The sequence below is a fragment of the Cariama cristata genome, unplaced genomic scaffold, assembly GCF_000690535.1.
Source record: "Cariama cristata isolate BGI_N322 unplaced genomic scaffold, ASM69053v1 scaffold4293, whole genome shotgun sequence".
NCBI lineage: Eukaryota > Metazoa > Chordata > Aves > Cariamiformes > Cariamidae > Cariama > Cariama cristata.
In genome coordinates this window covers 55563-82351 of record NW_009608813.1, presented here as the reverse complement: position 1 = coordinate 82351, position 26789 = coordinate 55563, and the positions used below count along the sequence as shown (strand labels likewise).

The following is a 26789-nucleotide window of genomic DNA, read 5'->3' as shown; positions in this document are numbered from 1 at the left end:
CCTGCTGGGGGGAGAAGGGGGACACCAGGAGTTGCATAAGAGGACAAAGGCATCAGCATCTTCACAGCTACCAATTGTGATGATTTCTAGAAAAAGCTACATCTCAGCCTACAAAAGAAAATAAAATAGGACAGATGAGAAATAGCTCGTGCTATATTTATTGTTGAATGGTGGCTGTTCCTTAGTTGATGAATACTCTGTATACCGTTCACCAGCTTAACCTTAGGGAAATGAAACGGATCTGGCCTACTTTGATAAGGGCTGTGAGATATCTGCAATCAAAGAAAGGTAATATATTAAGAGAAACATTTCGTTTGGATAGATTTATTTTGGCTCCTTGCTTTTCTGTTAAAGCTTCAAGTTACCTGCAGCAAAAATTAAGAAAACTTTTTAAAGTATTTTACAATGTCTTAAAATGTGATCTTGATGTATGTGTTTTATTATCCATAACTTCTAAACGGTCCATTTTCTTTTTGAATGTGACAGATTAAACTTTCAGCATATTAGGTGCGATCTCATTGCAAACGTTCATTCTTTGAAAATGCTTTGAAATATTTAAGCGAGTCTGTGTTCATACAGAGCATGCTTCTATCTTTTTTTAGTGTTCTTAAATCTAAAATCTTCTTAGCGGTACTGCGTGATGACCTAATTGCAGCCAATTCTATGTGCTGTATCCAAAGGACTGCATCAAAGAATAAGATACTTGTTTTCTTTATAAAGTATTTGTGTAATCTGTGTTGCCAGGTTTTGCCTCCTCTTTATGCTAAAGTCCAGTCTTAATAGTGTTACTGAATTCAGTAATTTAGTCTGGATTGGGAAATGAAGAGAAAGTGTGTGTTTTGTTTACGGGCATATTTCTTCTCAGCAAGCAAGTCTGTATTGCTTTACTTCAGTAGTGATAGGAGTAAGACAGTTTTGACTGCTCTCTTCTTCCCTCCCCTTTCCTTCCCCCAAGGAACTTGAAACTTAAAATCTCTGGTCTTGTGGAATAAACAGCCTCAAGCTCAGTTGCAACTTTGGGGAACGCTGAAGTAGGTGTCTTGGTCCCTGAGAAGTCAGTACTTGTTTTCCAGCTAAGAACTGAAATTTTGTGCCAGTATCATACAGGGATGTTTTCTTTCTGACTGTTAACAGGAGACTAGAAAGTAGTCAAGGATCATTAAAGACTTTTCACTAACATCTCTAATCTTTGGTAAGGTTATTAATGGTATCATGTGTTGTACTTTGGTTTAGATACTTTTGCTAGTGACCTTTTTTCCTGAGTTTCATCTGGCATGCCGTTTTAAGCTTACAGAGTAACTCAGTGAAAGAAATGTAAGTGTAACGATTAAGGATAGTTGGGTAGCTCTGCTTTGTAGCTCTAAATTATCCATCCCAAGAAAGAGAAAATTTCTTGAATATCTACCATGTGAAGAGCTCTGTTTAGTAATTTATGAACAATAAATTGGCATGATGTTTTTAAGGGTATGTCATGTGAGTAGTTAGTGAAAGGTGATCATGGTTCTTGAATTCAACCATTCAGACTAAATGAAAAGATCTTTACAGTAAAGATAATCAAGCCAAATTCAGTCGAAAAGCTTGTCTTTTTTTTTTTTTTAAAAATGAAGCTAGCTGTGTTGTGAAATGTATTTAATCAACTGGGAAGGAGTTTTACCCTGTTTATTGCAATCCGTTAGTGTTGCAATCTTTTTTTAAAGCGATAAGCAATTCCAAGTTAAACGTTGTTGGGTTTTTTTCTGACAAACCCTGCTGTTTCAGGAGGTGTGTTCAAATGGAACCTGCTGGCCATCTGTTGAGTCATAAGCAAGATAGTTGGATACATAAGAGAAAAGCTCAATGCTGTTTCTCCTCATCTCGTAAGTCTCTACTGTTTTGCTAACAGAAAAATACTCAGGTGATAATTTTCGGTCCAACGGACCCTTAAATTTTTAGGTGTATAGGTAATCACTAAAAGGGACATGGTGGTAGAAACGGAGTCAGGGAAGTTGTTGATACCATGAAGGTAGGCAGGTATAAATAGTCTCTAAACCAAGATTTCTTACTTTTTTTGACACAGACACCATATATAGAACATTGAAATATGGTAGCTATTGTGTGTTAGGAAAGAAAAAAAGCCTTTCTATTAGCATGAGCGTTCTGCTGCATGTTTGTAGTGGGTTTCAGTTGAGGCGACTGGAGGGAAGCACCCACTCTTTCACTTTTTGCGGATCCAGAGGTGTGGTTCGGGAATGCTGTGAAGTGCTTTTCCCTTGGTTTCTGAGGGCATGCAACTGGGAAAAGCGTCTGGTCTGTCGTTTGACAGTCTGTTGTTGACTTACTACATTGGCTACACCAGCTGATGTGGCACATCAACCGTTTCCTTCCAAACATAAATTTGCCTAAACTTTTGTTCAACTTCATTAACTTAGTGGCTTCTTAAGGTGTGAGATTTGCAAACTGTTAAAGCACCTCTTATTTCGATTCATGCGTGCCTGGTTTTTTGTTGGAAATCTTTGTAGAAAAAAGAAAAATAGCGTTAATCTCACTAAACCACTAGTTTTCAAAGGCAATTTAAAAACAATTCCTGAGATACCTATGTATATTTAAAAGTGGAAAATAGTCTGGAAAAGCAGGGGGGATTTCTTCCCTTCAGTGTTAACAGTACAGCAGGCGGTAGCATTGGTATACAAAATGTATAGGAAGTATGGAGCTGTGGGAGTACTGATGCATTTCCATTGAGGTGATTTGTTTCTTATTCAAAGACTACTGGAATAGAAGATGGAGCTTGAGATATTTTTTGCAAAAAAGGGAAGTGATTGTTTGAAGCGCTGAGGGAGCATTCTGTGTTCCCTGTGTAATGGAGATGTGTGATCTTATCGATTGTAGCACCTAGTAATGAACCAGGGAACCAGCGTGGAATTAAATTCTGAGCTGCCTGGGAAAAACTAAAACTTAAGTGTGTTAAATATCCTTTTGAATGCATTGTAATATGCATTAGAAAAAAGACTGAAGAGCAAAGTCTGGAAGTCAGTATTTAAGAGAATGGTGCATTAATTGAAACGATGCTTTTTTGCTGAAAAATTAAACGGCAGTTTCTGGCCTTAATAGCTTTCTTACTCAGTTTATATTTGAAACTTTTTAATCACAAGTTACATTGTATGTGTATATTTATTTTCTGTATGGCACATATATATACACACAGACGTGTGCGTGCACACACAGACTCGGCATCTTTTTTCTTGCCTGGTTAGCCTGGCAACAGTTGCAGTATTTTGAAATTAGCACCCTTAGATCCTGAAGATGATCTCTTACCTGTTTCTGCGTTTTTAGCAAATGCAATTCACTGGGCAACTGATCTTCATGCACAGCTTTTGTTGGTAGGACTAGCGTAGTGAAATAAGTTTTTCTAACTGGTGTAGTATTTGGAAGAAACATATCAGCTTGTCTCAGTCCTCCTTCCCCTTGCTGAAGTGTTGCTTAAACAGAATAGTTGCAGATTCATGTCTTGTAAAAATTTCAGTGTGCCAGTGCAGAGTATATAGTTTTCAGTAATTATTAGTCTGAAAAAGCCCTTCACTAGTATCCTTAAATTCGTGAGCTGATACGGATTTGTTCATGGTAATCTATTAAGAACTGGAGAAGTCTTTAATATACACTATCACATTGCAGTAGACAAGCCCGTACAAGCTACTGAGTTCTATAAACTAGCACAGCAAACAAAAGACAGACATAAGGAAATGTCTTTGTAAATGTTGTATTAAAATAAGCTGAAGTACAACCCGTCATAAATGCATTTGATTATAGCAGTTATAAAAATATTGTAGCATTCATCTTGCAAAATAAATGAGATCATTGCAATATCTACTGTTGAATCCATGTTGATAATTAATTATGCCAACTTTTCCTGGCAGGTTGTAAAGGGCAGGGATTGCTGAGGTTATGGAGTTAACTGGTGGTTGCCCAGCACTTACATGATGCTGTATTTACTGGCATACAGGAGGAGGATTGGATTTTCCTCTTCTGGTTTTTGAATGTAGCTCAGCAAAGATGTTATGAAAAGTATTTCTGGGTGGAATTCAATCCTCCTGAGTGATTTCATTGAAAATAATCTGTAAACAAACTCTTTTTATTTGATAATCAAGGTTTGTTTTTGGCAGAAGGGAGATTGCGTATTTTTCCCAAGCACTGTCCCTGCTTTCCAATGTAATGTTTCCTCTCCCAGTGATTTCAGAACCATGAAACTGAGCACTAGGAGTTTGGTTTGTCTGTCTTTATTTCAATTTGACTAAGTCTGCAAATTAAGTATCGTCCTCTGCTTTATTGAGGAAATTTCTAAGGAAAAACAGCTTTTTCCATGACCTAAGTCTCCTCATCTTGAGTAAGTACAGGAAGAAAATCAGTGTGTGACCTTCAGTTCTGCCTTTACTTGATACAGCCGCTCACAGCAACTTGAAAACACTTCAGTGAAGAGCTACAGAGGGTCTCATATCAACAGATGAAGACCATAATAAACTGGTGTGGCATTTTGAGACTGGAAGCTAAACATTGACTTCGATTTGATGTGTTGTAGAACTAAAAGTCACTTTTTGTCAGAGGAAACTGAATAGTCTTAACTTCTCTTCTGCATCCAATATTTGATGGTTCATCTTGCGTTAGCTGAATGAGCCCTCAGCATTGTGGCAGTTTCCTTTCAGAATTGAAAGAGGTATGAATACAATAATTTTAAACATGTCTAAAACAGTGATGGAAAGCTTTTGCTTCTCAACTGTGTTAGAAGATGCAGATCGTCTTCACTGTCGTATTCCTCATAGTATGTGACACCCCGGAGTTGTCTGACTAATGATTAAAGAATGGTAGTGCCTTCCTTTCATTGCATGCTTTTCTTTCTAGTTCCTATAAGAATTTGGCTGAAGCCAATTCTACTTAAAATGGTCAGTAAAACCAGACTTTTCTTCACTTGAACGATACTACTTCTTGATGAAGCTAGACTAATTACTTCATTACCAGTATTCGGTCATGGATTCCCGTACTGCTTGAGTTTGCTCTTTTAGTAAGCGTATAAAGGTTATTGTAGCAAAGAACTTTTTCATCACAAGTGGTTACAAGGTGAGTAATGGTCTGCTGTCCTGTTAAATCTTGATTTCTAGGATGGGAAGGAACTAGATGTGTTCCTGAAGCTTCTCAGCTGCCTTCTGAAGATAAGGGGCAATAAGATTTAAGCTCTTCTCACAGGCTTTCTGCTGTTAGTTTGCAACTCAGCAATGATCTGTTGTCCTTGCTGTTACGGGGAGATACTAGTAGGAATTGTATTCCTGAAACCCTAGTGTGTTCAACTCAAAGGTGGTTTTGTCTAGTCTGTGACATGATGGTTGGTCAAGATAAACTGAAGAATTGCAACAAAGATACTTTAGAGCAACCTTTTCAATTTGATCATAACGGCTGATTCCCATACGACAACTTGCATTGCCAGTCGACTTGAACAGCAGCTTTTTGTCCATTCAGGTGTTTGATGGCAACGGTCTGGAATCATACTAGCAGAATTAAAAGACTGAATTAAAAGGTCTCTGATTTATGGTTATATATAACTGTACCTGTCCAAATGGAAGCGTGCGTGTGCTGTAGATATCTATCCTAACTCTTTACCAGAGGCTAAAGGTACCGCTCAGATGGCAGGGAGTTGTGTATCTGTTCTTCACCCAACGGGGTCGGCCGGGCGGTGCTGATGAGTATGCCGCTTTTGTCACACGAGTGACGAAGAAATGGATGCTTTGCACCCTAAGCTGTTCTGAGCACAGTGCCCTCTGGCACAGAGGTGGCATGGGCAGAGAGCAGCGGTGCCTCTCAGTTCAATATGTTAATGTTTCATCAACTAACTGTAGGTTTTAGGAGAAGGTAGGCTTTTCTGTATGTGTTTCTAAATCTATGCTTTCTAGTATTAAGGGTTTTTTTTAATCTAGTTATAATGGGAGAACTTAATGCTTGGGGTTTTCTTATACAGAGGTAGGAGAATGTCATTGCACGGCTCTTGAAATGAGGGTTTTGCACCTTTGTCCTTTTGCTACTAAGTTCCTTCAGCCACATTGCTTTTATATTTTTTAATATATATAGGCACACTATTTTACAGAGTATATAATATAAAATATGTAGCATTTTATATATATTTGAAATACATATAAACTAAATAAATGAATACAAGGCATAATCAGTGCTTGGATAGGAAAATGTCCGTTATTTGTTCTTTCATCCAGAGTCATTTTGGGAGTTGTATAGGTTCTGGTTTGATCTGATATTGAACAAACTTCTTGCTGGTTTTTTGGATGCACTGATCTAGTTTTACTGGAACAAGCTGTGAGACCTGCATTGGCCGGTAGTGTCGGACGTAATGTTTGAAGTACCAAGTTTGCACATCTAAACATAATGCAAATATCTTTTGTCAATCTAGAGGTGCAGTAAGAATTCATTTGGAATATTACTCTTACCTGTCACATCTCACTTTTCAGAACCCTGGATGTGATATGTTTCTATGGCTTAAATACGCTCTCTCACAATGATGAAAATCAAGGTATTACTGTAGGAAGAGCAGCACCTGCTATGGCTGTGGCTACCTAATAACTTCTGTGATAAACCCTTCTTCAGGTCATTTTCTGAACTCAGAATTGTCAGAGTTCTTGTTTGTGCTGGAATTAAACTCTGGAATCTCTTTGCTCCAAAATTGCGCATTCCTACAATTTGAAGGGAAAGTCGTTACGCTCTTTGTGTCCAGTCTGTTCTGTAAGGGAGCAGTGCCTGTTAGAGATCTGAGTGGGGATGAGCTGGTAATAAGAATTACCTGAAATCAGGAACAAGCACACCCTGGATACAGCTGGATACACAAAAAAGTCATGCTCGTTGCTCCGGTTTCATGCTGTAGGAAAAGCTGGGCAAGTTACTTGGTTTGGCCAGAGGTCACGGCCAAACTGCACGGCACCTTGCGTCTTGTGGGAGGCAATGGGCCAGGCTGCGTATCGATCGGTGGTGCTGCCGTTCCTTCCTCTGAGCGGGGTTATATTGGGCCCTTTCTGGCAAAATTTTTCTACAAGAGAGGAAAGGAAGGACATAATATATATTTAGTGTTTTTGTAAATACAGCGCAGCAAATTAGATTGTTGTACTCTTTTAATTTAATACTACTTTTTTGATTTTACTGTTTTGGTTTTTTTACTCCAAGGTTTCATCTAACTACATTTCTGTTGTTCCTCTAATTAACAACCATGTTGCTCACGGAAAATACATATGAAGAACTACTACTATATAAAAGAAATGATTTTCTAACTGTTAGTATTTTATTTATGTTTCCTGGTTAGATGCTAAGTAGAAAATAGTTTTAGTTGGTAAACTTTGACTGGAAAATAGCAATAGATTTGAGAAGGTTGATACTGTAGTGCAGAACAATGATGAAAATAGCTGTAAGCATCTGCTCAATACTTCTTGTGGGGCATTAGTTCAACAACTTAAAGAAAAACATAACAGGTTCCTTAAAGCAGAGTGAGGAAAGAGAGAAAAGCATAGTTAATGGCTTCAGTAATGCTGTCATTAGACACCAGCGTCACTTAAGTAGTGAATCTCATATGCTGGCACCTGTACCTCTTCCAAGTCCTGCACACCCTTAACCTGATGTGTGATACCCACCAGCCCACTTCTACTTAAAGAAAATACCGAAGTAGAGAGTTGCTTTTCTGAAATATTCATAGTTTGGCAGTTAAAGACGAAAGCAAAAATAGTGGGTATGTGCCAATCACTGACTCAGTGTGGGGTTCTTTAAAATCGAATGTCTGCTTGTTGAGCTGATAGAAATGAATTGAGGACTTCTTAGAATTACAGAATGGTTTGGGTTGGAAGGGATCTTTAAAGACCATCTAGTTCAACCTCCCTGCCATGGGCAGGGACTCCAACAACTTAAAGAAAAACATAACAGGTTCCTTAAAGCAGAGTGAGGAAAGAGAGAAAAGCATAGTTAATGGCTTCAGTAATGCTGTCATTAGACACCAGCGTCACTTAAGTAGTGAATCTCATATGCTGGCACCTGTACCTCTTCCAAGTCCTGCACACCCTTAACCTGATGTGTGATACCCACCAGCCCACTTCTACTTAAAGAAAATACCGAAGTAGAGAGTTGCTTTTCTGAAATATTCATAGTTTGGCAGTTAAAGACGAAAGCAAAAATAGTGGGTATGTGCCAATCACTGACTCAGTGTGGGGTTCTTTAAAATCGAATGTCTGCTTGTTGAGCTGATAGAAATGAATTGAGGACTTCTTAGAATTACAGAATGGTTTGGGTTGGAAGGGATCTTTAAAGACCATCTAGTTCAACCTCCCTGCCATGGGCAGGGACTCTTTCCACCAGACCAGGTTACTCAAAGCCCCGTCCAACCTGACCTTGAACACTTCCAGGGAGGGGGCATCCACAGCTTCTCTGGGCAACCTGTGCCACTGCCTTGCCACCTACTTGTTGCACAGAAAATTCGGAGTAATTCAAATATGTGATGTAAAAAAAAAAAATCACCGTGTTAATGTTTATCCAGTATAGAAAAGCAATGGCAGACACTCACTTCTATTTAATCTAGATTTATCTCCAGTTTGTTTTTTTTAATGTTAAAATCATAGTCAAGCCAAAGTAAAATAAACCAGGGTGGGAGGATTTGGGCTTAGGAATCTCAGGAACAAGTAAAATTCATCAAAATGGGAGAAAAACTCTCATGTTGGAAACCACATATTTGAAACTGGTTATAACATGGGATCGTACTTGGGTACGTATTTATGAGTACAGAGATATAAAATATTAGCTTAAGGATTTTTACATTCAGGTATCTCAAATTACTGTACTCACATGTGTAGCTGTGACGGCTTGTGCATCTTCAGGAGAATGAGAAATCAAGCCAGCTTTGAAACTTGCACTCACATCTCTTCTGTCTATCTTCTGTATGATATTAGGCAATTCAGAGAGGTTTAACATGAGCTACACTGTATTTGGAGACATAAAAAAAAGAGGGCAGACCAGAGGTAGAATACCAAATCTCAGTTTAAAATGGTTTTACTTGTCTGTTAAGTTTGCTTGCCTGTAGTGTGTGTTTGTGGATCTACACAAACTGTCGATATGCTGTAATGATTTATTTTACTGCCTTTTTTTTTTTAAGGAATCAGTCACTGATGCCTTAAGCCAGTCAGTATTTTCTTGCTCAGTGATAGGAACATAAACAAGAAGTTGAGTAAACTTCAATTCTTTTGAATAACACTACATTTGGAGGAGTGGGAGCCATTCCCTTTCACTAATATGGATGGTACCTGAACAGAGGATGTGACGATTATCATGAATTTTAGTTTTGTTTCCATCTGTGGGATACGTGATGCTTCAGCCCTAGAATAATCATGAAGCAGGAGTTCATCTATAACTTTTTGTAACTTATTACCATAAAATTCTTGGAGGGAGTATTTTTCCTTTTTATTAGACTTTCCTCGCTCTTCATATCCAGTCTACACTCAGATTATTAATATTGCTCCAGTTCTGTTGGAAATGGAAATAAAAATGCTGTCTTGTTGCTTTCCTCCGATGGGAAATACGTTTCTTGGAGCAGGCAGTAGATAGGACGTAAGGTATTACCCTTCTGTTCTTGCAAGGACAGTCAACTTACTGTAATGCAGTAAAGTTGCTCATAAAATGTGTCCTTTGTGACCGACTGTGCAGTTTTTTACAGGTTTGTAGGGCCAGGTCCTTTCAGGTGTTGAACGCTTCCTCCTCCTTTATCCGTGTGCACGTATGTATTCCAGTGCTTATCATTGAGCGTAAATATACTTGTATATTCAAATCTGCCATTCTCCTGGAAATCTGTAGGTATAGACATTGCTTTGCAAAATTAAGGCCCTACTGAAGAAGGGTGGATCTTGAACCCTTAGGTTGGTGATTTGCTGGTTATAACGTGTTTTCTTTGACATTGGTGGTACAGTGTAATTTGGCATTGAATTTCTAGATGGACTATTATTTCTGGCTTTGATTACTACTTCTTTGTGTTCTTTTCCCTTTCCTCTCACTCCTCTCAGGCCATAGAGATGCTGTTTGTTTTATCGCTGTGAACTGTTTTGTTTAGCATGGAAGAGTAGACTATATAAATGTTATAATAACTTGATTTGTAAGTTCAGAGCTTTCTATCAAAACAACATGTTCTTAGGAATATTCCCAATGTAACTTGTTATCTCTCTCCTTAATTCTGTTGCATTAAAACGAACAAACAAGGAATTTAAGCCTCTCCTGCAAGATGTCCCGGAAGAAGTGGCAAACCCTATCCAAAAGAATTTCTTTGTAAATACCTTGTATTGGTATATACCTTTGTTAAATGCCTTATAAAACAAAATAAAACATCAAGGTAAATTGTCAGTTTAGGTTGTAAACTGTCAGTTTAAGATGCTGTGCAGCAACATATTCTCCTTTTTAAATTAAAATCTGAAAGAACAAATCCAGTTCTAAAATTATGTCTTGGATGTGGATAACAAGGAATAAAGTATTTGGTCTTTTTTTTAGAACATTTATCCAATTTATAAAAGCAACAACTCTTAATTTCAGATTTTTTTAATATCAAGTATTTTGCAAGTGACAGAAAATTAAACAATTGAAGGCAGACGCATCAGTGAAAAAGTTTTAAAAAAATTAAGTCCTCTCCTTTTAAATACTGTTAACATGTGCAAGGGAAAATGGGTAAGAGATGTCTTTAACAAATAACCGAGTACATCATAAATGTGAAGTAAAGAGAAAATGAAACAAGTTTTTATTTAATTTTGGTGTGAGTTGCCTTTGTCTCTGAAATCTTTGAGCTGCGAATTTCTCTTAATTTAAAAAAATGAAGAATTTTCAGTTGTCTAGTTGAAAAAAATATTGAGAACAGACTGGGGCTGAGGAAAGTCTTTCCACAGTTCCAATTGACCATAGAAACCTCAACTCCGATGAAGAAATCTTGAAAGCAATGTGGCTTTCTGACCTTCGGCAAGAGCGTGGTAGGTGATAGTAAAATAAGTGAGTAAGCGGGAGTAGGCTGTCCTGCCACTTTTGCAGTGAAGAAACATGCCAGTATCTGTTCCTGAAGGATTTTTTTCCTTACAGGAACACCCTTTTCATGTGCATCTCACTTCTGCGATGAAGTACAGAAGTGAAACAGTCTGTGCAGCTGAAGTTCTTGCGGTGAAAAACACATTTTTCACAGGAAGAATGGAACAGGGATGTTTTCAGTCTCTTGATTAGCTGATATGTTAAATGAGGAATTAGCTTGGCACTTTAATGAATCAGAATTTCCTTTTTCTTAAAATTTCCTAAATGCGTAGCATTGCAATAAGTGAAAGGTGGTGGCTTGGGGGTGTTTGTTTAGGGGGGTTGGGTGTATTGTTTTGTTTTAACCTAAAGGGGTAAACCACAAAGTCTCATCAAGTATGCTGCTCTGTACTCCTTTTTATATTAGCGAAGCATTCTTCTATTCACCCCTTAAAGTGGGAAAACTAATTTCCTTCTGGAGTGTGAAAATAATTTGAGGCTTCTTTTGTTAGAGCAAATCTTATTAACTCTTAATGTCTCGAATTTTGCATTTATGTAGAAGGAACGTTGGCACTAGATCTACCAAAGCCCAGCAGCAGAGCAGTAAGTACACCGAGCCCCACAAGGATGCTTCCTTGTTGTCCAGGTGGAACAAAAATGTTCTCAAGGCCTGACAAGCTGCTCTTTTGGCTCTTTGCTGCTCTCATCGCCTCTTTTTGGTGTCCATCACTTCTCTGAGTGGTGGTGTCTTTGACAGAAGGGTATAGGTGCATTTTAAGTGAACTTTGCCCTTTGAATGCCTGCCATTTATGAAACTCACTTCGCTTGCTCAGTGAAATGTCTTCCAGCTGATTAAAATGTAATGGAATCATGTTTCAGACAAATGCTGAGCGTCTTTAAAAACCATATTTTGACGATTACAAAATCTTGGAAAATAATTAGAGGGTAGGTGTGCTTATGCTGCCATTGACTGTGCCAGGCATATTTCAAATTAACCTTTTTCCTTTACGCTTCACTTGTTCTATCATATGCTCAAATGATATCTGGTCAAAAAGTTACTTTTAACAGGTGATGTGGTGCTTCTGATACCTCTTTAAATTCTGATCACTGGCTGAAGATCTGTAGATGGTGCCGTGATAGTTAATTATCAATACTTCGTTGATTTTGGTGCAAATTACAGGTGCTCATCACAGTCTGCCTTGTATCAGATGCGAACAACCCCTGTCTGTCCTGTTCCCCCGGAATTTCATCAACTTCTGCCCTTGTGCAAATTATTGTTCTGTCTGCTCTGACACACACTGGGTATTTCCCTGTGCCGTTTCAGTACATTACTATTGAGGATTCTTGGTGTCTTTTTCAAATCTGCCCTTTAGTTGGTCAAATTTATCTGGGTACCGGCTAATAGTTGATAAACGGCTTTGAAGAAAGAGGAAGAAAGTAAGGTTGAAGTTGAAAATGACACTTTGATTTTTAATATTGGTATTTTAACCAAACTAATTTTGCCTTCTTTAATCATTACAGTGGAAGAGTTCCTCTTCCTCTCCTACCGATGCTCTGCCCTCCCTCCTCTTCCTCTCTTCACCCCCCTCTTGACCAGGTATTGAAAATCAGTAAATGCTATTTAATAATTTAACATCGGAGGCTCAGAGCTGTCAGATTTGGATTGCAAATGATTTGTGCAGCTGTACTGAAAAAAGCAGTTTCACCAATACAAAACTCACTCATTTCTCAACCCTTTTGTGAGTGCAGAGGAAGATGGTTTCTACCTCCCAGTGATGTATTTATGTCTGCCCCCCAAGATGGAGTCCAAGAAGAGCAGTGAGCCAACATACCAGCTTGCAGCTGCGATAAATGGGAAACCACCTTCTCCCTGCTACTGCCCATGTGCTTTTGCTATTTACTTTGTACTGGCTCCAGAGCTTTTTAGAGCTCTTCTTGAGCCACTTCACCTCATTTAAGTGGACCTCTCCCCCAAAAAACCCAAACCAAACAAAACTAAACCTCTTCCAAAACCAGAAAAAAAAGCCTGACCTGATTTCTTCTGTCTTAATAAGTAAAAACTGCTCAAAAACTGTTTAAGAAGCAGCAGCAGGAGGCCGCAGAAGGAATACAAGGGCTGCATAGTCAGGAAGAGTGGATGAGGAATCACTTGGCAGGGAGGAAAGGGGTAGCAACCTCTGTTGCTTCGGCAGCAGCAAGGAGAAATTGGCTGTATTAGTTGGTTCAGTAGCCTATGGTGACAACTTACTTGCCTTTGAAAAATTAACTCAAACCTCTGTACAAATATATTCTTAAGAAATAATTATATATCAATTCTGTAGCTCCTTATGGAGGCAGATCTGAGAAACCAGGCTTAAATTCCTTTAATGATATTTGAACATTAAACTGTACATGAGAACTTGAACTGAGTGTAAGAAAATATTTGACATTTTTTTAAAAACCTCTGAAAATGTTGCATGAGTGATGGACCGTCTTTAATTTTGTGGGTTTTTTGGTTGGTTTTTTTTTAAAATGTACTTATATGAACCCTTATGAGGGTCAATATACAGTGTAGGCTTTTCTGGTGCATTCATAGATGTGTGTCTTTCTAGGATTGTTTAATTTTCTGATTTGTTCTATGCAAGAAAATTGTCAAAATGTTGTTTTACTTCTCTTAGTTTTCTGACTTGATGTCAGACTTTTCCAAGCCTGGAAAGCATCATCTTGCACTGGTGGCTATTGACTTGATAAATGTGGTCTATAAAACATAAGGCATGAGAAAGCTCACAAAGCTGGTATGTCTATATTTTCATCTGAACTTTCTGAAAGCACTGAGGGTCATATTTCAGCTTCAACAGCAGAAGCAAAAGGTTAAGCTTTTATGGATGTTCTTGATGTAAAAAAATGTATCGCATCAGTGGTTCACTCTTTGACAGCATCTCCTACTTGTGACTCTTTCAGGAGACCGTGTGAGCATGGCTGTTGTCTGCAATCTGTCATCCTTCTGCTTATTCAGCATCCACTGCATTAGAGGCTCTCTAAAAGTCTTTTAATACCCCTTCATGCACCCATTGTCCATACTTTTCTGAATTTGCTGCTCCTATCTGCCTCCACAGCGTGCTGTCCACTGTCTCCAGTGTAGAAAAGAGATGGGTTTTTAGACTGAAACTGATTAGACGATTAGGTTAGGGTTCAGTTTATCCATCATGGTGGATTTTGTAAATCTTTTTAGGTTCCCCTCACGTGGCTGCTGCTCTGCCCCTTTATCATTTTAGTTGCACTTCTCCGGTCTTTCTGGACAGTACTCAAGATGTGGTGGAAATCCCATTGGCTTTTCTACTCTGCTGCACCTTGGGGTTCTCTGCTGGCAAGGAGTTGTATGGTGCTGAAGATAGCAGACACCCATCCCTTGCCTTTAGTAAGCACTGACAGAAACTCTTCCAAGTTACAACGATCCTGAAGATGCAATTTCAGGGTAAAATTAGCAATGTGATGAAATACTATATCCTTTGGTTGGAATACTTAATATTTTATCCCTTTGTGTAATTTTTCCTAAAGCTAGCTACTGTACTGTTTGTGACAGTAGGTGCCTCCGACCTGTGAAATACTGCTGCCTGGAAAAAATTGTGTGTAGTGTGAAGGGTGTGTTACCACAACTGAACAATATTCTGTATTTTCATATATATTAAAGCATACGTACTCCTTGCTGAAAGAGATTGTTTTTCTATTTTCTCTGCAGGTACTATGAAGTCCTTATTTTAAAATATGTTTAAACATATTAAGAGCACAGATTGCAAATAAATATGTAAAAACTCTTTACTTGCTGAAGCTCATGTGTTTTAATTACCAGATCCTCTTGTAAGAGATTGTGTTTTCAGGCCAAGTAAAACTCAGGCTTTAAAAAAATTGCACGTTTAAGTATCCCCCCAAACTAATATTTCTGTATGTTCTAATAGGGATTGAAGGAAGACTGAGTTGATAGCTCTTGTTGGCTTACGGACGTGTCTTGTTTGTGTAACACCAACTTAATTTATTACCACCTGCTGTTTCTGCAAATGGACAGATTGTTGTACACAAATTGCGTATTTCATCACTATGATATGGTGAGAAGTTGATTTATTTTTTCCAGAGAAATAATTGAATAAAAATGCACTATAAAGGAAGAGTTTCATCTTTAAGAGTCGCCTTAATGCTGTGATCAAATATATTATAAAAAGATGCAATAAATTCATAGTGAAACTTGCTTACTTGATTTCTTCAGGTTTGCCCTAGTTTCTTCACCATGAAGATGTGACACCAATTATCCCTTGTGTCCTTTGATACCCTTGCTTGGTGAGGGACAGCACACACTGGTGCTTTTGGACCTAAGTGAGTGCTGATAGATCTGTTGTTATGTTTGTGCTCGTTAGCCAGCTGATGGGCTGTCAAAGAATGTGGGAAGACTGAATTTTGCTACTGATTTTTTTCAAAAATGTGCAGCAATTGAAACTGATTTTTTCAAAACATGCAACAATTGAATTACATGATATTTCTGATCCCATTCCAAGCTGTTTGAAATTAGGTAACCATCAGTAACTAATAAATATCTAGATTTGTTCAGGTGGGATGAGATGGACTAGATGAAACAACACAAACTGTTGTTTTAATGGGACAGGCTGAAACTCGTTGTGGCAAAGGCTGTGTTCTATTTACAGAATCAGAATCGATTAGGTTGGAGGAGACCTCTGGGATTATCAAGTCCAGCCTTTGCCCTAACACCACCATGTCAACTAGACCATGGTGCTAAGTGCCACGTCCAGTCTGAAAGACCTCCAGGGATGGCGACTCCACCACCTCCCTGGGCAGCCCATTCCAGTGCCTAACAACCCTTTCTGTGAAGAAATGCCTCCTAATTTCTAGCCTGAACTTCCCCTGACGCAGTTTGAGACTATGCCCTCTTGTCCTATCACTAGTTGCCTGGGAGAAGAGGCCGACCCCAACTTCACTACAACCTCCTTTCATGTAGTTGTAGAGAGTGATAAGGTCTCCCCTCAGCCTCCTCTTCTCCAGGCTAAACAACCCCAGTTCTGTCAGCTGCTCCTCCTAAGACTTACCTTGAAGTCTCTTCACCAGCTTCGTTGCCCTTCTCTGGACTTGCTCCAGCACCTCAAGGTCTTTCTTGTAGTCAAGGGCCCAGAACTGAACACAGCACTTGAGGTGTGGCCTCACAAGCGCCAAGTACAGGGGGACAATCCCTTCCCTAGTCCTGCTGGCCACACTATTCCTGATACAAGGCAGGCTGCCGTTGGCCTTCTTGGCCACCTGGGCACACTGCTGGCTCTTGTTCAGCCAGCTGTCAACCAGCACCCCCAGGTCTTTTTTTCTGCTTGACCACTTTCTAACCACCCTTCCCTCACCTTGTAGCGCTGCGTGGGGGTTTTGTGGCTGAAGTGTAGGACCTGAGACTTGGACTTGGATGAATACCAGTCTTCAGAGCTTTTCAGTGTTGATGGTTCTACTCAAAGACTTAATGGAGCATTCACTGGAGAAACCCACAAGAGTCAATAGCATAAACTTCACCATAATTAAAAAGAGCAAAACCAGTGAATGCCCCTCCCAGTAGAAGTGTGATGCGCAGTACAGAAGTCCCTAGTTTTGTGAGAAGAGTGTGGGGACAGGGACTAAGTCCAAGGGAGAATTCCAGCTGCAGTGAGATAGTGAGTGAAAGGGCAGAGGTCCTGGGTTTAGCTTCAGCCCTACGCAGCATGTCAAGAGGATCCACATAGGATGAGAACACTGGTAGAGAATCCATAAATTTTGCTCTGCCACAAAGCAATATGACATCATTGGTATTGACTCCAGAAGTCTGGAGAGGGCCCTGATGTACAGTTTTGCGTGGATTAAGTGTTTTAAATTGCCTTTTTAAGGCTATATCAAGTTTTCCTGTATTTTTTCTTTTTTTGATAAAAATCTTGAAATGGGCCATACAGTGTATATCTATCTGCTCCTGAGATACTGAGAAACTGAGACTTGGGTTTGTGCCTGTTTCATGATCATGTCAGTACATGAAACCTGGAGGTCACCAACTGTTTTCTTACCAGGCATTGTGGCTTTGACTTGACTGTTAAATCAAATGCTGCATTTGAGAAGGTATTGCTTCTCTTCTTTGACTAATTAATCTAATGCTGCTTATTTTTCTGTCTTTGGGTGCAGTAGATGGAGGCTTTAGGAGAAATAAACGCTTAGCTAAAGAACGATGTGGCTGGTGTGTAGATCCTCAAACACAGCAGAGAGTCTTGAGGAACCAAGAGCTTTGATTTCTAAGGGGATCCAAGGGAATATCACAGTGTACTCTGCTGTTCAAGATCCTATGTGAGGATGCAGGGAGAGACGTGTTAAATGCCCAGTTCCAACAACTGGAACTATGAAAATCACTGATTTTGTGTGTGTGGAGATACACACAAGCTTAATCTCAAAAAGCTTTGTAATTAGGAGAATTACTACAGTCAACCTACATTGAACTTCCCTGCAATCACTCCAGTAAGAATCACTTTACTCTTCATTTCTACCTCTATACCAGAGACACTAATTACTGGCTTTGGAAAACGCTTGAGCTGGAATAGGCTTAAGTAAAACTTTTTACAGGTCATTGAATTTTGTAATAGGCCATTGTCCTGCAGCGCAACAACATGGCTGTTGTCCTGCTCTGTTCCTCTTGTGCACTTAAGTGCCTTTTATCTGATGTGCGCTTCTGGTTAAAACTGTATTAAGGGGGATTAAAAATTAAAAGCCTATACAGTTGAATGTTTTGAAATATAGGATTGGGATGGTATCATTCAGTAATGTAAAACTAGGAAAGGCAAATTTAAAGTCAAATGGTAGCCAAACCCAAAATGTATTAAGCTGTGATAGTGCATAGCCAGAATACCTTACTATTTTCCTTAGCTGCTTCTAGTTTTTAATTTCTGAGAACTACACTTACATTATCACTAATTCTAATTACTTTTTACTATTCTAGAAAGGCCATAAACTTTCACTGCTTCTATTTGCTTCTAAAGCTGTTTAGAAGAAGAGCATGTGGTTATTTAGGGTCTCCATAGAGCAGTATTTCAAGTAGTAGTATTAGAAAAGATTACTTGAATTCGTACGGCTTACTTCACTCACTTGTTTTGATGTTCATAGGAAGGGCTGCTGCCAACCAGTAGTGCAACTTCAAAATAGATAGAATTTTTTTTTAACCTTTATTTTAAAAATACAGAATTCTTACTTGCTCATTTCTATGGTACCTTTTTTAAGAAAACTGCACCACTGTAATTCTCTACAACTTGATAGAGAAATTCAAAAAATCATCAACGGAACATGTAAGGGGAGATGAATGTTTACTTGAATTTCAGTGGTGTCAAGGGACCACAACGAAGGTTCACAGTGCTATTGAGAAATGAGGCAAGTATCTAGCTGGATACCTTGTTCTAATTAAAGCATATACAGACATTGATTTTCTTGTATTCCCAACACAGCTGATGTTTCCTCGTTATTAAATTTTTTGATATTAAAAATGGAAATTGGTGCCAACTCCAAAGGGAATCACTGGTAGCGCAGATTATGCAATGTTACAATAAAATTGGGTTAAACTGAGTGTTTAAGGTATGTCAGGACTTAATCCTGCGGGATTCTTAGTGAGAAGGATGGGTACCATTTTGAATGTCACAGGATGGACAGAGTGCTAGACATCTTGGTAAATTTGAATTGCTGCTTGACAGTACAAGTAGTTCAGCCGATTGTCAGTGCCCTGAAACTTTTCTCAATCCCTTCATCCCAAGGTGCAGTGCTACCCAAATAACAGGCTACCACTTCGGTAGCACTTAACAGAAGTGACATAAAAGTCCTTAAGGCAGCCTGCGTCGATAACAGCTGTACACGGAATATACCCTTGTTTCAATTAGTTTGGGTGACGCATGTATTTATTATGTTATTTTTGCTGAGATATGCTTGCCTTGTGTTTAACAGGCCCAAGGTTGTCATGTTGCTTTGGTTTGTATGGGTCTTGTAGTTCACGCTTTCTCTGAATTGCTCCTTCATGCTCCCCTGAATGTTTAATCACCTAAAACATTGATATAATTGAAATAAATTTTCCCATGTTGGCAACTTGCATTTCTAAACTTGTTTTGACTTTGGTCTGTATTATCTTTTCATGTTGATTTTCTAGTGTATTACTAAAATACTTAGCAAAGAAAGAAAAACTAGACATTTCTGCTTTGAACTGTATCGAGATATAGAGTTAATAACTATTTAGGCAATATTCTCCAGTGGAAAAAAATGTTTAGATTAATTGCCAGTACCAGGCTGTTCTTCCATTTCATATCGATATAGTGAAATATTTGTTGTGTCAGTTTAGACTAAAATAAGATACTAAGAACTCAGTTTTTAAATTGTTTTAATGTGGCTGGCCAGGCTGCTTTATACCCAGACCTGGGGACCTTGATAAATGCTTTTGACTGAAAATAATGACTTAAAAATACATCTGTATCTGGAGGAGTGGGGAGAGAGCAGTGACCAGGAGGGATCAGAGAAGAGGCAGCAAGAGAAAAAAATGCATTCTTGAGTGTAGTCATAGCAAACATGAACAAGAATAGTGAATTTAGCTGAAAGATGTCTAAGGTGGAACAAAGGATTACTGCTTTTTTCTTTTGCTTTTGAATATCACCATTAGCTGAAAGAAAGAGAACAAGAAAAACTCAGTAGGAAACAAACCAGGGACTTTCCAATGTGGTTTATGTATTGACGATTTCTGAAGGCAAAAAGAATTAAAAAGGGAAGTTCAGGGTAGAAATGAGGAGACCTTTCTTCACAGAAGGGGTCGTTAGGCATTGGAAAGGGCTGCCCAGGGAGGTGGTGGAGTCACCATCCCTGGAGGTGTTTAAGAAAAGACTGGAGGTGGCACTTAGTGCCGTGGTCTAGTTGACACGGTGGTGTTAGGGCAAAGGTTGGACTTGATGATCCCAGAGGTCTCTTCCAACCAAATCGATTCTGTGATTCTGATGATAATAAAAAAAAATACTCTTTCTCCTCTCTTTCTATATTTGTCCCTAATTTGAAATCACAAACCTAATGTTTTTCTCAAAGTTTCATCCTTAAATCTGTATCCTCAAATGCGTAGCAAGTTGTTAACATCAGGTAAATGCAAAAAAACCTTGTTGCACACCTAGCATGCTTGCTGCGTCTTTCCTGTAGCATGTATGCTTGTGTTATGGGGGTGCTGCTTTGAGCTCTTTGTTTTTTCCACAATTCCATTCTGTCTGGTCTTCTGGGAATGGGACTGTTGCCATAACCAGGTGCTCCCAAGTGTGCAACCATGCCACATGACCATCAACAGGTAGTTGAATACACTATGACTGTTTTCTTAGAAGAAACGTGTCTCTTAAGTGCTGCTCAGAAGGATTTTAACGAGTCGTGCACTTCATGTCCAACAGCAAGCATTGGGACCAGAACTTATGATAAATATATGTATATGGAGATGGCATACCAAAAGTCAGCAATGTGCTGACTCTTAACAGAGACTCCTGAAAATACAAGCATTGTCATGGGGAGCATAGTTAAAATTGTACTTAACATCCTTACGTTCTGTGAGGTTGAGATAGTCAAGTTAATATTTGCAAGGTGAGCTACAGCAGGATTTAATACAAGCTGTGAAAATGGATTGAGCTTGAAATTCATGAGATGTTTACTGTCTGATGTGAGAAGTATTGTGGATAATTCTAAGGAATTTAGAGTGTGAAATAAATTCTTAATTTAGTCTTAATCACCAAATCACAAAATCGCTGAGGTTGGAAGGGACCTGTGGAGATAGTTTGATCCAACCCCCCTGATCAGAGGAGGGTCAGCTACAGCAGGTTGTTCAGGGCTGTGTCCAGTTGTGATTTGAGTATTTCCATGGATGGAGACTCCACAGCCTCTCTGGGCAACCTGTTGCAGTGTTCACCCACCTGTGTAGAGCAAAAGCTTTCTCTTGTATTTACATGGGAATTCCTGTTTGTCACTTCATGCCCATTGCCTCGTGTCCTCATGGGGCATCCATCCCTGGGAACTGACTTGCTCTGTCTTTAATGGTATTTATACACGTTGGTAAGATCCCCCCTGAGCCTTCTCCAGGCCAAACCATCCCAGCTCTCTTAGCCTCTCGTATGACAGATGCTCAAATCCCTGAGTTGTCTTTGAGATCTTTCGTTGAACTGTCTCCGTTATGTCTACAATGTCCCCACAGCACTCCCGATGCCCCTCACCAGTGCTGAATAAAGAGAAGGATCGCGTCCCTTGGCCTGCTGGCAATGCTCTGCCTAACACAGCCCAGGAGGCTGGTGGCCGCCTTTCCTGCAAGGGCATGTTGCTGATGGCTCATGGTTGGCTTGTCGACCATCAAGACCTCTAGGTCCTTCTCTGCGAAGCTGCTTTGCAGCCAGTCAGTCTGGTAAAGCAGCATTGTTTATTGAGGGTACGAGTAACCTAAAAGCTTTTATTTTTTTTAATAACGTCAATATTTTAAAGTATTTTAAGCCTTGTAGAATTACTACATCAGGACCAGAGAAAGAAATGAACTCTGAATTTTTGTTGTATTTTTTATAGATTCTTATATTTTTAAATAGATTTTATAGATCCTTACAGGCTTTTATAGGTTTGAATTGCGATGGACCAAGTGATTTTGCAGAAATGTGACCTGGAAGGGGCTTTAGCTCATGGATGTCGATACCTTCAAGCTTGAGATGAGGATCGGAATAAGGAGGTTGAACAACATAATGAATTTCATGGTACCTACAAAGGACAACAGGAATTCACAGTGTGAATAGTTAAAGCTTGGTTCCTTGTAACATGAATTTGTTAATGCTGTGTTGTTGGCCATCTGCCAATGCTAGTATGAGGAACAGTTTTGTTTATTTTTTATTATTTTTTAATGTATTATCAAACTCCTAATGTTGAAGACGTTATTGACATTAAAATGATTTCCCTTATGAGACTACTTAAACTTTTGTATTAGTTCATCAATCAATTTTTAGTTAAGTGATTTAAATATTTTTTATGATTTTTGACTGTCTCATTAATGGAAATTATTTAGTTTTCAAGTACTCGGAGCTAGTAGTGAAACATGACTTTGAACTTTGATTGTGCTGCTGGAAGTCATAATACTGAGTTTGTTCCTGATGTAGTTAGCAAATGTGTGGAATATACGGTGCTCGTAAGATGTGTCAGCAAGAGTCATGTTGAGCAGCAAATGTCTGCTAGAAGGATTTGGTTAGTTATCTCATCATTTTGTGTTTTTTGAGAAAATAGAACAACTTTTATCCTTTCCTGATGTAACTGGTACCTAAGTAATGAAAATGGCAGGTATTCAAAATGGAATCGTATAAAAACAGAAAGGAGCACAAAAAAAAGGTAAATAGTGCTTTCTTGTAATTGATTTGAGAAGCTGTGAAGCGCGGTGCTGTTGGTTTTGCTTTGGTGTTGGTTTTTTGATTTTTCTGAAAAGCTTTATCTTGTAATCTCGTTTAACTGTCTGCTATAGGCTTTCCTAAACCTCAGGTACTCTGCCACAGCAGAGTAAATAATCTGAACAACAACATGCATCATGGTCTGGTAACAACTACAGCATCTATAGCAGACCCACTAAATATCACCAGGCCAGGACTGGTTTACTTCTGTCCTCCCCCCAAGTCTTTACAGTACTGGGAAATAATGGATGTTTTTTTCTAAAGTGGGAGTATTGGCAGAACAGTAGTCTTTACTCATGGAAGCTCAAAGGGATAACTGGCACACAACTTCGCATACAAACAGATTCGACCACGCTTGATTTTAGATCATTAGTCTGGATGTGCCCCAGCTCTTTTTTCACCGCAATATCCAATAAAATACAGCAGAATTAAGTCTCCATGCACAATGTAGAATCGTACAATGGTTTGGGTTGGGAGAGACCTTTAAAGATCATCTGTTCCAAGCCCCCTGCCATGGTCAGGGACATCTTTCACTACATCAGCTGCCCAGGTTGCCCTGTCCAACCTTGAATACTGCCAGGGGCATCCACAGATGGAACCTGTTCCAGGGTCCCACCACCCTCATCGTACAAAATTTCTTACTTACATCTCATCTAAATGTACCTTCTTCTAGTAGCTTGTTTCTGTTCCATAATAGCATACTACTTGTCTATTTAATACCAAGAAGACTGAAACTGCCCTCTTAAACTGAGATCTGTAATGGCAGGACTACAAACCAGTCTGGTTTGGATTTAGAAGAGCCCAAATAAGTGTCCTAGTCCTGTAATCTTAGCTTTCTTTGTATCATAAAACAACCAAGCAGATCTTGTAAAATAGTTGTTTAACTATCCTTGCATCAGGAGCAGCTATGTTTTACAAAGTTTTGGCCTGGGGCAGAGTTTTACAGTCACATTACAAACTCAAACCCAGGGGCTAGTTTTAACGGGAATGTTAATAGGTCCATAATCAGAGATATGGCGTGTGTTTCCATTCCTTGAGCTATCAAATTTATTGCTCTTTTGGTACCTCGTAAAATAAGCGTCGTGATTTTTTTAAAAGAAGTTGTAAGGAGCCCAATGACGATCAAATTCTGAAGGAAAACTGCTTTTCTGATTTTGCTAGGAGGTTGTTTTACCTTTAAAAACCTCTGTCCCATAAAACCTTGTGAAAACTGACCATACCCAGTATGGTCAGTCTGATGTTTGATTCCACATTTTCCCCTCAATGTGATGAATATGAAAAATAAGGTAATAGTCTTCTGTCTGTCCATTGAAATTATACTGCCTAAGAGCACTTCTGTGTGTAGAAACCGATGTCTTTCATCACTTTTCTGTTTGCTGCTCCCAAAGGATGTAGATTGTCTGTATTAAGTCTGTGGTCAGACATCTTCTAAACGCTTGTTTTGGTATTTACCTGTGTTTTTCCCCTGTTCTTTTTCTGCCAAATAAAACCTGATGAATGTGTATGTTACATGGATGGAATACAGTGAATTAATATTAAAGCAGGCTTTCTTTTAGCTCTCCTTTACTAAAAAAAATTACTCATCTCGCTTTGGTTTGTAGCAAATTTTCCTGCGCTTTGCATAAGTAAGCTTGAAATCTTAGCATTTTCACTGGTGACTTTGAGGTAGGGTAGATTGTTTTGAAGGAGGCAGAACATAATGCAGAAGTTAAGTGGCCCATGTCCGAGCCTGAGAAGTGCCATTTCGTTCCTAGCAGTTGCATTACCGAAGGGCTTCGTCTGCGCAAATTTGTGCTGATGGAACTCCTCACCCTATGCACATTTGGAGTTTCACGACGGCTATTTTAACCTTGCAGGAGAGGATCCCTGCAGTTAGGAGCGTGTACGGTCATGTTGTCTTGGTATTAGTCTGCCACAGGGGAGATTTTTATACCTACTTCAGCTTTCAGGTCAAGGTTTATATGAGAACAGCTCGCAAGCTCCTTTGGTGAGGGTAAGTCAAGAATAGCATTGCTGAGGGATTCCCACCATTTTCAGATCTGTACCTGTTGATGTAGACTGGATAGGAGGAAAGGTTTTAACGTGGGCATAAGGTTGGCTTAATATATTTGTCCTGATTGCCAGAAAAGAGAACAATAAAGCAAGTCACAAAAGCTATAATGGTTTCTTGAGTTTTCAGACAGAGGCAACACGGGATATGAAACTAAGCTAGCCCTTGGCAGGTGAGGGAAGTCCCTCATGGGCCAGGCACTGGGGAAATGTTTGGGAGAAGTGTCTCCTTGGCTTACTCTCACCATCTTCCCCGAAGGCAGGACATTAGAGGCCTTTTGTCTGACCCAGTACTACCAGTTTTAAGTGCCTACAGTTCTGTTGGGTGAATGCAATTCAACCATTTATTCAAGAGGTGAAGACATACTGGGAAAATGGGCCCTTTGTTTCCTCTTTGTTTTGTGGGTCTGAATTAGGTAGATGCTTAAGATCGTTGTGTTAAACTTCGAGATCTGTTTTAGCCTCTAGCAAATGTTATCTACAGTCTGAAGATTTCAAACCTTGATATTGCTGGTGCTAGATTCCTGTTAGCTGAGCTCACGGTGTGGTTTGACATTACTGGTGAACTGGTGTAATGGCTAGCTGCTGCTGGAGGGGAGACCGTCTCCTCTGCGAGATACTTCTGCTTCTTTTCCTCTGTACTTGTCTAATGTCTACGGCAACTTCAGGCAGCTGTGGTGTAAAACTAAGTCAACCCTGAAAACCAAATCACCTTTTTTTTTTTTTCCCCCCTCCCAATAGTTTCCTGAAGTGGTTGTCGGGAAGGTCAGGAGAGCCCCATGCAGGTGGCAGGTTGGTGGCTGAAGCTCTGTTGAGGGGCAGCCAGGCGTTAGGGGAGCTCAGCTGGGAGCGTGGGTGTCTCTTCTGCCTCGCAGCGGAGTAAACTAAGGCTCAGGCATTCAGTAGCTGTACTGAAGCAGTTTCACTCTCCTCCAACCCCCTTCCGCAGGCCAGCTTTACTAACAGAAAGGCATTCAGGCTGATATGCCAAAAAGATCAAGTTTATTTTATTTTTAACTTCTCCAGATTTCCAAAACTGCCTCCCCGCTGGCTGCTCGCTGTGAAGAGGGGAAGGTACAGAAAGCTTGGTGTACTTGTCCAGGTGCTGGAGCAAAGCCCTGCAGTTCTTTGCTCTTTCCAGCCAGCGGACTGGAATGATGCTTGAGACTCTGTCAGGCGAGGGAGGAGGTATTATTTGCTCTTTTTCTCTTGTACTGCAATGATTTCTCAGACACCATCTGCTTGTGGCTGACTAATTTGCGGCAGTAGCCAAGACGCAATGTTTTTCTTTTTTCTTTGAGATGCAGATTCACACCATGGTCCATGCCTTTTGCCACCAGACTTGGAAATCACTTGGAAACGGGGCTAGTTGATGATAAAACTCAGCCACTTATTTAGTAGATGATGAGAGGAGGGACAGTGGTGGTCTTAATGGTTCCACAATGAATAATGAATTTACCTCTGGATGGGTTTGAGTTGTATTGGTTCCCAAAATAGCGCAAAATACAGTGATGTGACAATGTCTTAGTCTTAAACAGGAGAGCTTGACTTTGGTGTGCGGCTTCTTAGTGGAGAGCCTCCAGTTCGGTGACGGGGCTGTCAAGGTTTCCTTATGCTGATCTATAGAGCCTTGTTGCAAGACCAGACTTGGCAGGTTTTAGGGATGGGAACTCCTGTTTAAACTGGAAAGTGCTCTTTGGTCTTGAAGGCTTTGACAGGGGCCTGGGTTAGGTCATTGAGAAACTAAACGAAGAAGTCTTGCCAAAGGTACCACTTTTGTTAATGATTATTGCATTCAAATTCAGATCCCTTGCTCCAAGGGGCTTGCGGTTTCTCTGGTAGTCATCTGGGTAGGATTTTTATGTTTGTAGATGTATAACTGTGTTAGGAGGGGACTCCAAAAAAGGCAACTAAATGTCCTTTAAAAATGAGTCTTTATGGATGGATTTCTGGGAAATGCTTTGTATGAATCGGTGTAAGATTCAGGTATAACTAAAATTTATTTTTTGTTTCCCTTTCCTAGAATATGACAGATACCTAGCATCTAGCAAAACCATGGCAGCAGCTTACCTTGATCCAAACTTGAATCATACACCAAGTTCAAGTGCAAAGACGCACCTCAGTACTGGGATGGAGCGTTCCCCAGGGGCCATGGAACGAGTCTTAAAGGTTTTTCACTACTTTGAAAATAGCAGTGAACCGACAACGTGGGCCAGCATTATCCGGCATGGAGATGCTACTGATGTCCGAGTAAGTCTGGTTTTAGCATTC

General features: G+C 39.6%; 1 protein-coding gene across 1 annotated transcript in view; it reads left to right on the top strand.

Moving 5' to 3' along the window:
* Positions 1-188: 188 nt before the first annotated feature.
* The window catches only part of LOC104159390 (focal adhesion kinase 1-like), a gene marked incomplete at its 3' end in the record, with an annotated part of 77813 nt that continues 51212 nt past the window's right edge, over positions 189-26789 (top strand). The window contains exons 1-2 of the mRNA XM_009697286.1: positions 189-288; positions 26542-26768. Coding sequence (XP_009695588.1) covers positions 189-288; positions 26542-26768 — 327 coding nt within the window. The remainder of the gene's footprint in view (positions 289-26541; positions 26769-26789) is intronic.